This window comes from Gavia stellata, chromosome 20 (assembly GCF_030936135.1).
Source record: "Gavia stellata isolate bGavSte3 chromosome 20, bGavSte3.hap2, whole genome shotgun sequence".
Taxonomy (NCBI): Eukaryota; Metazoa; Chordata; class Aves; order Gaviiformes; family Gaviidae; genus Gavia; species Gavia stellata.
The window spans coordinates 7,073,864-7,087,011 of NC_082613.1; the positions used below are offsets into that span (position 1 = coordinate 7,073,864).

Consider the following 13,148-nt stretch of genomic DNA (forward strand, 5'->3'; position numbering starts at 1 on the left):
CTGGACTTTGTCTACCACATTATCAAGAAAAGGGAAGCAAAACTGCATATTATGTTTTCTTGTATTCTTTAGCAAAGTAATAGCTAAATCAAAAGCATTAAGTTAATTCCCCTTAGGATTTAAAACTGATTTAAAAGGAAGAAAAATGCACTCTTAATAAAACACTAATAGGACTTTAACACGTATCGTCAAAACAGAATTAGACTGCAAATAAAGGGCCTACTATAGTATATCTTTTAGTGCAGTAATTTCATTATCTGTAACTAACAAATAATAAAGGATAATAATGAAGAGGAAAAGTGTACAGAACAGGGAGAACAAAGCTGATTACTAGACATGCATACAAAATGTGGCAGAGTGCTTCCTGGAAGCTCAAGTAAACCTCAAACTGTTTGATGTGATGTATATATGCATTCACATCTTTGGAAAACAAAAATGCTTACCACCATATAAGTTCTACAACAAGCCAATTTTTAATTATACCTATCAAAATAATAATAAAACCCCAGCAGTTTCATTCAACGTGCTTGAATCATGGAGACCACCTACGCAAATATAAACACAACATTTGAATCTCCAATTAACTATTGCCAATTATAAATGGGGACACCTTTAAAAATAAATTATGAGGATAATTAATCATTTTCACACACAAAGGTAATAAGGTAACATCATGCAGTGGTTTTAAAAGCCTCCTACTTACTGCATTTCTATTCTGGTTAGTTTGTGCCAAGATTATAAAAACATATTTTAATTTTAAAAGAGGAAGAGAGGAAGGTGAAAAGCTTCCATCCCTCCCTCTGGTCATTTCATGTAGATATTACTGGATTCAAATATTCAGCCACTAAATCATTTCTATGGAAGATTAACATTTTAAAAGGATTCCTGTGCTTGGAAAAAAGCTAAGAATAAAAGGGCCAAAGGAAAGCCCATAAAAAGTTATTTTGTTCTAACACTGACAAAATAAGCACTTCAACTGAACATGGAGTGTTATGGTCATATGACAAGAGCAAGTTACATTTAAATCAACATCACAGGGATAAAAAGCATAAATATAAAAGCAAAACTGAGTGACATACTATGTGTAGCATCTTTCTGTAACAAGCAATTAACAGTCAAATAGTTGTTTGCTGTTAAGAATTTTATGTCAGAAAACAATGTGCACTACAGATGTTGTGAAAGCAGCACATTTCAGTTGCCTGCAAAGTGGAAGAGAACTGTTCTCAGAAGCTAACTCCAGCCTTGCAGGGTTCCCTCCATCAGCCACCAATGGGTCTGACTTGCATGACACTGGTGCCCAATCGTTTCTCCCTAAAAAGCTAGTTAAGATCTGCCTGCTCCTATTCTGTCACCACCCGTTTTTCTCTCACCCTGTGCAAATGCTCATATTTTCATATAAGTTGCTGAATTCAGAACAGCAAATCGCTCCTCAGAGATGTACACAGAACCTTACTGTTTCAGCAGAGAAGTAAGGAAACCCACACTTTTGTTCCACTGTATTCTGATCCTCTTACAAAAGAAAGCTCAGACTTGATACTTCTAACTGTGAAACACCCACAAAGAAAACCCCCAAAACCTTTTTGGGAAAAACCCCAGCCTTACTATTACAGGCTCATCTTTATAGATAATGATTTACAAGTGAATACTCTGTTATTAAAAACAGGCTACAACAATAGGTACAAAAAGAATGTTTTACAAACCTTTTCATGATTATGCTTTCATATATTCCATCAAAAGGTAAATTACTTGAAAATACCTACAGAACCTTTAAGAAACATATACTAGTTCTACTGAGGGCTCAGTCAGCTAGTAGAAAAGAAAGCATTATTGCTCTTTTTACTGTCAGAAACTTTAAAAAAGTTTGAATTTCTGTACTAATATGTTGAAAACTATAATTACAGTTGCAGCAACTATCAATAGAAGACGACAGTAGGCAGATCCTTCTACCCTCACTGCTACTACTGGGGACACTAGCTAGTGTGATTGATAGCATCCAACTGGGAGAAGAAAAAAAAATTTTGTGCAAATAATCCATCGTTTTAGAACGAGGTCTGCCGATACAACATGGATTCTGGTGACCTATTTCTTATTTAACAGAAATTGCAACTAACACAAGCTAATTAGTTATTCACAAGTTTATAAACAAGTTACAAACTGAGTAATTCCAGATAACATCAGATTACAACAAAAGTTCTGATACAGAGCTGTACAGAAGAAGCCTTAGGGAAGGAAAGCAGTAATGAATGTTACGATCAGGCTCATCATTGTTTCAGAAATAGTATGCTGTGTGAGTAATCCAATTGGAACACTCTTCCTTTGAACGTTTTGCTGAGCTGTGTGATGTAAAAATAGATTTGTATGCCTCGGATTTCTCCTCACTGTCTGCAATGGATCTCTTCGTAGTAGTAGAAGCCTTATTGACTTTTCCTGGTACAGATGAATTTCCATTATCTGATAGAGAAAAAGGAATAGAATGAAGCATGCATATCAGCTTACAATTGATAAAAGTATATTTAAATACAAACAGAAAAAAGTATTTAAAAAATAATGCGTACAGAGATGAAGTACATACATGTTTTAAGGGCTATTGCAAATATATCCCATAATTACACTCAACAGCAAACGTGTTCCTAAGAGCAAATGTGTTCCTAGTTTTTAGAATTTATGCTCAAAATGCATTTAGAAATCTTGGAGAGAGAGGAATTCTTTCCTACTTGTGTAAACCCCTTGCACTGTAATTCAGTATTGACAACATTTATTCCTCTAAGTGAAAAATGGCTCTGAACTCTAGTCTTAAGAAAGAAACATGAAAGTATTCTACCACCCTGAAGTATTGTTTAGAAATTAGCTATCAAATGACAAAAGCTAAACTTGAGACATACTGTCCCCAGGGAATCTATCTCCTCCCTTTATTCTTTGCAAAGTCATTTATGACCAATAACAATGGTTTACATCTTTTTATATTTGGGACAGGAAAATGCCCATCCCTCTGATACCATCTCTCTCAGTGTATAATATTTACTACTACAAATAAAAAAAACCCTCTCTTTCTTAACAACTACTTAATCTTCTCCAAAGTTGAAGGACAGTATTTTAAAAAGCATGTGTTAAGTCTCTTTTGCAAAGAAATTAATACATACAGAAACTGTACATATTTAGTTTAACTTAGGCACAATGGCATGTAAATAGCTAGTAGGGAGCCTGTCTGAAAATGCACTTAACTGATTTCTGCATATAGTCATAGGAATTATATGTGCAATCCTAAATCATCAGAGATCAGACCCTTTTTATATTTGGAGAATGCTGCTTTTAATGCCACCAACAGTTGTCTGGAATGAATTATCAAACATTGGATTTGAAAGAATGAGTATGTATGCTGCAAGTCCAGAAACCTTAGGGTGCCATGTTCACAAATTAATTCCTACGCTACTGGCATTCCTCAGTCCATGGATTTTCCTTTATTTTCCCTCTCTCCTCTTAATCTCTTGCTGGTCAATATAACTGCTTCCAGAAACATAAACCAATGACCTGACATTTCAAAAGGCATATTTTTTCTTTTACACTCTTGGAAAAGAAAAAATACATCAAACATTATAAGAATTACTAGGTTCTTCAACATCCAAGAGCAATTATCTGGAATAAAATATTTTTAAAAGTCTATCCTTTATAAAAACAGACAGTAAGGGGCAGGTAAGGCATTTCTAACGGAAATTCTCCCAGCTTCTCACATAGTTTATCTACAGTTCATCATTTAACTATTCTAAAATTCGTCAAACAAGTTATATTGACTTTTTCTGTGGCTGTAACGTACACAATTGAATACTTCACACAGAAACCTCAGCCTGACTTCGAAAATGTATGAAAACATCAGTAAGAATTGGAGATATTTAATAACATAATATGTATTTACATAAAGAAAGGGCACCATCCTTTGGACTAAAGGACTGCCAAGTTTACTCATAGCTGCATGACTACCGTAGGTACATCAGTACATCCTGAAGTTATATTCCACTGCTCGCAGTGACACACAGCAAATTATCAGCTAAAATGGAAGACTAAAAGTCAAGTCATCAGCTTGGGACATTTTAATACACTTCACTGAAATAAACTGCCGTAACAGATTTTTTGACCACTTGTACTTCAGGAAAACAACTACTAACTCTCCTCACACTATCTCCTAGCCAATAAAACAGATACACCAAACCCTCAGCTATATCATTATGTGAGTAAGAATCTCTAATCTCATTCATTCAAGTTGGTTCCCATCAGCTTAAAGCACAGCAATATTGGAATGACAAACAAGCAAATCTGTCTTGTTTCACAGTGAAAAAAGAAATGCAATGTGGTGAAAAGTGTTTATTATTATTATTAGTTATCTGCATCACTACAGCACTTGCCAGTCACAAGTGTGAGCAGAGAACCTATTGTTTTAGGTATTTTGTGAAAGTATAACAAGTCAGTCCCTACTCTATGGACTATTTACTCAAAGTATGGGATGACGGATAGCAGATAGGACAAAGGCAAACCGGGCAGAACAAGGAAAAACGGATCAACAGAAGCCCTTGCACACTTTCTGCAGAGTCAGTTTCATAGATTCTGCAGAATGTAACACAAAGCTCAGTTTTAAGAAAAAGTTAAATTGACTACAGTTTCTATTGAACAAGGAGCTTTGTGCATATTCATGAGGCAGCTTCCTACTCCAGCTTGGAAAGGCAGCCTTTTAGGACAGACTTTTCAAAGAGGGGGTTCTTTGAAAAAGTGAGCCATGACATTATGGTTCCCTTGAAGACAGGAGTTGACCTTTTATTACTGAGAAAGATAAAAAAAAGGAAGTGAGGATAGCTTCTGAAAACTACGGTACAAAATAGCCTGAGAGGATCTCTCCTACAATCTTTTTAAAAGCAGAACTATTTGTTCACATTTTCCACATTTAGATTAAAGAATAAACACCAACCTGAACTTTTGGTGAAGATAATCTGCCTCTTTTCCCCAGAACTGGAATTGACACAATCCTTTCCATTCTTAGTCTTTGATGGACCTGGAGAATCTATGAAAGAAAAAAAATGAAATCATGAATCTGCTTCACAACTCAGAAGGCTACACATAATTTGTAGCTGTGACATTACCTTCAGCGGTATCTTGCTGAGAAGCTGATTCTGCCGACTTACATTTCTTTGATTTCTGAAACAACACAAGGAGAAATCTCGTAATGTACTGAAAGGATATACAATTCCCAACTTGTATTTGATAGACACACAATTCCATTTAGTACATTTTTATGTTTCACACAGTGGAACTCTTCCTTTCACAATATTGCTCCTCACTTTTGATGTTATTTCTATATGGAAAAATAATAACCTTGGCAACCTTAAAGGTACCTCAAAGAAAATTGTGCAGGCCAAAACTAAACTGTCTGGATATGGTATTTTGATTTGTATACTTTGCAGGGTGTGTATTATCATCATTAAGGTAATCTGATACTCTGAGCCCACATGGCTGGACAGTAAATTGCATGACATTAAGCAGGACACAGTTAACTGTAATCAATAAAGACATTTTTCAATAAAAATTTCAGAATAATCCCACATCTCATATCCACTTAATTTTATTTAGCTAATAAAAACATCCCTCCTGGGATTTCAATAACTGGGCCCTTCGTTGGAGGAGTCCTTGGGAAGAAAAGATGCAAACAGTCAATCTAAGTTTTTTAAAAGCGTCTGTGGACCAGATTTTCCAAGTTAATTTATGTTTGTCCAGATTAAAAAACACAAAAAAACCAAACAGCAGCAACAAGAATCCCATTACTGGCATCAATTATATAAATGCCAAGCTGAAAAAGAAAGATGTATTAAAACAGTCATTAGTCACATCACAAAAGATGACTCTGCATACATTCAGAACGGTGTATGCATTTCAAGAAAGCTGCACAAACTCAAGGAAAATAAATATATTTAAATGCATTATAAAAATTAGGAGAACCCATGCTGTCAAGCATATGAATAATGCTTGAAGAAAAAAATGCCATACCACATGTTGCTGCAAAGCTTAGCCAGAAGGTGGTGGCAGAGGGTTACTATTCTAAAAGCAAATTTGGCTTTCCTGGTGTCCTTCAGCGTACAGGAAAAACCTCTTTTCAGGGTGCTTCCACCTTTGTTATTATGGGTGGATTTAAAAAGAAAAGTTACCTCCCAGTAACTGGCATCTGAATTATGAGATGTTTGTAAATATATGTATGCATATACATTATACATAAAGAAAATATATTATACATATTTCATCATAGGCATGTATGGCATAGTTGAGTTGAATAATTTTTTTATAGTAGTGCTAGCTGCATCTTGCTTATGTTTTGTCTCATGGGTATAAAGAAAAGGAGTTTGTGCTTCCTGCTCCAAATAGAGTGGGTCCACTTAGAGTGCTCCCCTAGCTGAAAGAAGGAACTGAGGAAGAGGTCTGAACAGCAATGCCAACAAACCCCAACCTAGAAACTGTCTTCTGATGCTGGGACCGGAGCTCATGGATCGCAGATTTGAGCAAATGGTGCCAGTGACAAGAGAGAAGACCAGTTCTAGCTGCAAAAAGATAAGCTGGTGCAGCAAGGCAAGGCAGTATTGCAATAAACATCAGAACTTGAGGACGAAATGCAAGAGGCCTGCTGAGAGATTTGCAAATACTGTACCTGCCTTTAATGCAAGTCTCCACTAAACAAACAAAAAATATTTACATATTCACCTAAGGCATATAGAGCCCCAAGACCAAAGCATGATTTCCTTTTGTCTGCCACCATGAGTGACTGTGCTGACACTGTAAGAGACCGAATTGCTCAGCACACTTAGGTACTTCTTTGTTGCACGGAAGTTGGGGACAGCACCAGCTTTCAGAATATTCCAGATTATTCGAACCAAAGCTATAGGTGCTTTGTTAGGGCCACCTTCCTAATAGAGTGCAAATGACCACTACTTTTGGGGCTGATTACTCATCTACTGGGATCTGCAATATTCTATTTTCAAATTAGCTTTACAGTTCTTTCAAACATTTAATTACAAAGCACTAAAAAAAAAAAAAAGAAAAAACCGACCATCTGAACAGACACTGTAAGATTTATGGTACTGTCCTTACAGCAGAAGGACTCTGGTTCTCTGCATTCTACATTAACTACAGAGGCTACAAACACAGAAGAAAGAGAACAGCAGGATTTCTATGGGTAATCATCCTTTTGTTGTATTGCCTAGGCCCAATAATGCTGTACTGGTGCAGATGAATAAAGACCCTATGATGAGAAGGAATCATACGTTCGCTGGTAAGTAAACAAGTTATTTGTTTCAAGAGAACCTAGGAAAACATTTGTATGCCATATAATCCTACAGGCAAACAAAAATCAAGCGCAGTAATAGGGGCGAGATGATCAACCTCCATCTAAAGTCTTAGTTGCTGAAAGCGTCAGACAATGATGATTCATGCTCTTGAGATTCAGCTAAATCTGTCTGCGCTCTGGACTGAGTCAACACAAAAGTTTTTGCTTGCTTTGTCATCCTCCAGAATAGCAATGCCAGTTCAGAAAAAAATAGCAATGCTGAAAAAAGTCCCGTGTGCAGAACCGTCATTTGACCTTACAGTACCACAGAACAACTACTACTTCACAGAGTAGTAGTATACAGTATACACTAGAGCTGCAATGACTTTATTTCAATGGCATTTTGCCTGGTCAGATTAAAAAAAAAAAAAAAAAGAAATGCAAAGACCTCAACAGTACGGTGGGAATTAGCATTGCCAGTAATCACTCAGGGCTATAAGAACCTCAAAACATGACAAAATTTCCAAACAGTGGTCTTACAGAATCAGACCAGGAATTCACATATCCCAATATTCTGTTTCTGACAGTAGCCAGTAGAGGATACTTAGAGATCAAAAAACCTAATAACCTGCCATCAGGAACTGCCATATGAAATATGGGGAAGATTTTGCTCATTACTAGAATTAACTAACACAAGCTCTTTGCTTCAAGAAAAACCTGAAGTATAGCTGGCACACTGTCCATTTCACCCATAGCACTGAATTCCGTGATTTTTCAGAGCACTACATGCTGCCTGCTAGTCAAAAGAAAGTTTCAGTACATACAACTTCAATATGCTATTAGCAAAATATGCACACAATTTCATTACTTTTAAAAGTAGCACTGAAGTACACACTACTTACTGAGTAAATCCTCCAGTCTTCATAAGATTAGCAGAAAAAGCTATACGATCTAAGAGCAGATTGAACTACAGACAAGAACTCTTTCAGTTTTCTTTTAAACAACGTATAAAAAGATTACCTTTTCTAATTTACTTTTAAGTCTTCTATCCTCCATTCTTTTCTTCAATACTTCTACATCTTCTTTATTACCATTAAGAATAATCACATCTTCCTCTTGAAAGGGAACACCACACTTCAATTAAAAAAAAAAGACAAAACTAGTATTTTTTCCAAGATCTTTATGTTGTTGAATCTTTGTTAGTATCGATACCGTGTTTAAGCTCTCCAAGGAGCTCTCTAATCCTTCCCCTTCCTGCTGTGTCTTTTCCAATAGTTCTTTCTCTTTTAATAGTCTAATACATCTTCTCACCTCAAATGTCAAAGGGAAGATCTCAGTTGTTTTTACCACTGAGCGAAATAATACTGATTGACAGCATCCCTCTTCACGAAAAAGAGAATACTCACCTTACTAGTGAATTGCGAACTTTTGATAACTGCATTTAAAAGCAGCTCACATATCAATCTGCGCAGCAAATTATAAAAGAATTTCAGAAATATGAAAATACTTTGTTGTTCTTCAAAGCCCTATTCCATGCAACAGGGTTATGGAAATTGCATATTTATTTCATTATCAGACCCTTATAAACAACACTCTTAACTATTCCTTTTTTTTCTTAAAGAAAAGGTCCCATTGCGTATTTTCTGGTCATGGCTTCCTTGTTTTACTAGCATAAAAATGTACAGCGACTAGATTAAACACAGTAGTCCTAACTATAATCTGCTCAATTTTCTGAACCCCATAGGTAAAACCCAAAACACTAAGGTACTTTCTGGTTTTTTGGTTGTTTTTTTTTTTTAGTTATGAATGCATTTGCTTAAGATCTAAGTGTTATGCCACTCTGCTCTAAAATGTGTCTTTCAACTTAGTAATAGAAGAAACAATAACTGATAGGAGCAGTTCCTTTATACTGACTAGGCACAACATCAAAGGTGTTATTCCTCTGCGTGTAGAACAGACAGCACCAGAGAATTTTTCTCCCCAACAGCTAGACAGGAAAACCTGCTTTGTTTGTTTGGGTTTTTTTAATTATTAATATTATTATTATTTTATTTTTTAAAATTACTATGGGGATAAAAAGGGGTCATAAAAGCAGTATTATTCATTAACCCAGCCTTGCCTTCTCATTGTCCTTCATCTGATTTATTAACACTACCAAATTTCAAAGTACATTTATAAATTAATCTGGATAATCCATGTAATGTGCTTCATGTAATTCCACATTTGTTTTCTGGTTGAAGACACAGATGTTTCACTACACACATTTTCAGTCTCTGGTGAAGCCAGCACACTGACTACGATGTTTTCTTTTCTAAGATCTCAATTTCCCCCTTTTTTTTTTTTTTTGTTATTTCGTTAAGTCCAGAAGCTTTCTGTTAATCTGCAAGATTAGTTTATAATCCTGCCTTTGTCATTACTCTTCTGTTGTCTAAACAAAGGTTTAGAAAGGTTACTCATGTATTTGCAGTAAGAATTAAACAAATGAAAGGATGTATGGACAGTACTTTGACTACAGTCTGCTCAAGTGATGAACATAGTTTAAAAAATGAATCTGAACACAAGTGGTCAGAGAGATTATGAAGGAGAAGCAAGGGTTATAGAGATGCATATTAAGTAATTCAGGCAGAATAATAAGTCACACACAAGAAATGGGTGAGTAGCCTAAATTTTTCCACTGCTACTCAATGAACTAGTGTTAGAAATACCAGCTTGGTACGATCTCAGACACTTGCGAGTGAGAAGTCTAGAAAATCAAGACAGAATCAGTCTTCATACTGAGGCAGGAGCGACTGGCAGCTGTTTTGATTCTAAAGAAGTCCTACACATTCATTTCTAGTGGGGTGTTTTCTGAATACAGCATGGAAGACCAGCACCCTCCTACAGGTAGTGATTTAAAAACTAATTACTGCAATGATTTTTTAAAACATATTCTGTTAAGCATACAAAAATAAGTGGAAATTTCCTCCAAGTAAGTTTATGTCAAAGGACTCTAATTTCAATAAATGTTGCATTTTGAAAAAGCAAGCAAATCCAGGTTCCTATCTGGAAAACACCGGCGGAACTGTTCTAAAATGAAAAGTATTTACAAGAAACGGGGAAATAAAGACCTCTTTCCATTCACTGAAACAAATACTTTTTTTGCCATGACAACAGCCAGATTATATTAGAGAGACCAAACCCTTCTAAACATACTAAGTACAGCAATTTACAGGCATAGAACCAACTCCACCTTCCCAGGTTTCACTAACTCCAGCAGGTGTGATTTGTTGTTGCAGCATATATGTGCAAACATTTTTTAATTGTCGATACTGTTGGATGCAAAGCTTTAATTCTGATTTTTTTAAAAAGCTCACTATCCCTTCATGCAAAAGAGGAACAATTTTTATCTCAGTGTTTTGAAATGCTGAGATAAAAAGCAGAAAGACATTTCAGTTTTGCAAATTCAGAAAGATTGTTCCTTCAGATTAAGGTCTTCTGGGGCAGATTTTTGTTTTATAGTTATCACAGGCTCTCCCTTGCTGTGCCTTGTTTATATTGGGACTTTAAATACATATGAAGGTATTTGCTGTAGTTCCTTGATGTTTTTGCAGCACCTTGAATAGAAGACATTCCTAAATGAGATTGAACTTGAAAACTATTCTGAAACAAACAAAAGCATTAGAACAGCAGCTTGGAGATCTGAATGTAGGATTCAATCTGTAACTGAAGAAGAGTGGGATGTTAACGGAAGGAGATGCTGGACAAGCAGCTTGATTTTTGTCTGGACCCTTTCAGGGTCCAGTTATAAAAGTGTGGTCAAAACTGTTTATATCTCAATGGCTTAACATGGTTGCATCAAGGAATTATTCATAGAATCATAGAATCATTTAGGTTGGAAAAGACCTTTAAGATCATCAAGTCCAACTGTAAACCTAACCCTGCCAAGTCTACCACTAAACCATGTCCCTAAGCGGCTCATCCATGTGTATTTAAATGCCTCCAGGGATGGTGACTCCACCAGCTCCCTGGGCAGCCTGTTCCAATGTCTGACAACCCTTTCAGTGAAGAAGTTTTTTTCCTAATATTCAATCTAAACCTCCCCTGGCGCAACTTGAGGCCATTTCCTCTTGTCCTATCACTTGTCACTTGGGAGAAGAGGCCAGCACCCACCTCTCTGCAACCTCCTTCCATGTAGCTGTAGAGAGTGATGAGGTCTCCCCTCAGCCTCCTCTTCTCCAGGCTGAACAACCCCAGTTCCCTCAGCCGCTCCTCATCAGACTTGTGCTCCAGACCCCTCACCAGCTTCGTTGCCCTTCTCTGGACACGCTCCAGCACCTCAATGTCTTTCTTGTAGTGAGGGGCCCAAAACTGAACACAGCATTCGAGGTGCGGCCTCATCAGTGCCGAGCACAGGGGGACAATCGCTTCCCTAGACCTGCTGGCCACACTGTTTCTGATACAGGCATGGATGCCGTTGGCCTTCTTGGCCACCTGGGCACACACACACGGCTGGCTCATATTCAGCCGGCTGTCGATCAACACCCCCAGGTCTTTTTCCGCAGGGCAGCTTTCCAGCCACTCATCCCCAAGCCTGTACTGTTGCATAGGTCTTCAAAGTCTGACGCTCATAAATTTATGTACCCTACATATCTCATGTGTACATACATACAGCAAAAAAAAAAAAAAAAAAGAAAATCAGCTTTACAAAAAACCAAACCCAAAACCAACTCGAAGACTTAAAATCATTAGAACAATAAAGGTATTATGAGCTGTAAAAGACATATTAGCTTAGGCATAAATACAATCTTTTAAACCTAAACTAGTAAAAGAAACAGTGAAATTACTTTTTCAAATAATGAAGACCTTTTAGATTTCAAGTAATTTTAATATAGTAGGATAGCTTCTTATCTTTCTTAGAGAATAAAATACAAGAGGTTTTTTTAGTAATAATGAAATCTTAATTTAAGATGATTTCCTGAATTCTAAACGTTACAGTTTCTTCTTAAGTTTCAGCTACATAAGACAATGGTTGTACCATATTTCTTGATGTAAACTATTTTTGACAGAGTAATTGTTTTTTGTACAGCATCTAAGATGTAGTTCCATCCATTAGTACTCCATTTTTAATATAATACAAAGAAACAACAGGCAAATCTGTTTGCATATCTAAATGTTTACATCAATGTTACAGTTTAATGTCTTAGGAGAAACCCAAAACCTCTTTCCCAAATTATAAACAGCAAGTTAACTCCTGCAGTCCTCCTAAATAGAACCATTACTAGGAAACGCATAAAGACACGAATACTTTTCCAAAACAATTCCCACAAGATTATGGAACATACATGACGGCAACCTTATGGTCCATCTTTAAACAGGGGAGTATTTAGGAAGAGGATTGAACAGACATCTCATATCACCGTTCATTTACCAGCCACACAAGCTCATGTATTTAAGATTATTGTCTCTTAAAAGATGTTTTTAGTTAACTGTTACAAGAGAGATACTCTTCCAGAGGTTTACTCATTAGAAGTTCAACAGCGTAAGATTTGATGAACACGATTTTTGACATTACCACCCTACTCAGACATGCAACGGGGCAAAGAGTAAACGATAACTTGGGAAGAGTAGAAAGTCTCCTACATACTAATTCACAGAATGTGAACTTTCACTCAGAAGTTGTAGCACCCACTACGAAAATACTGTCCAAGCAGAAGCCTCTATTTACAGAGCTTCCCTTAAAGTCAACGATAATTTTGTACCTGCCATACCTGCAGCTGTGCCTTAATTTACCTTGAGGTTTTCTGTTTATTTCTGACCAACATGCTATTTTTATCTGAACACGTCCAAAATACACCAGCCTTCTTATTCGTTTCTA

At 36.4% G+C, this 13,148-nt stretch overlaps 1 protein-coding gene across 2 annotated transcripts in view; it reads right to left on the reverse strand.

Annotated features, from left to right (window-relative positions):
- Positions 1–450: 450 nt before the first annotated feature.
- RTF2 (replication termination factor 2) overlaps positions 451–13,148 on the reverse strand; it is a 30,386-nt gene continuing 17,688 nt past the window's right edge. Inside the window, exons 6-10 of one of the 2 annotated variants that reach the window (XM_059827159.1) lie at positions 8,315–8,428; positions 5,127–5,181; positions 4,955–5,047; positions 3,958–3,963; positions 451–2,451 (exon numbers count right to left, since the gene is read on the reverse strand). In XM_059827159.1, the coding sequence (XP_059683142.1) occupies positions 2,270–2,451; positions 3,958–3,963; positions 4,955–5,047; positions 5,127–5,181; positions 8,315–8,428 (450 nt within the window). In that variant the 3' untranslated portion in view covers positions 451–2,269. The remainder of the gene's footprint in view (positions 2,452–3,957; positions 3,964–4,954; positions 5,048–5,126; positions 5,182–8,314; positions 8,429–13,148) is intronic. The other variant, XM_059827158.1, reaches the window with a different exon arrangement.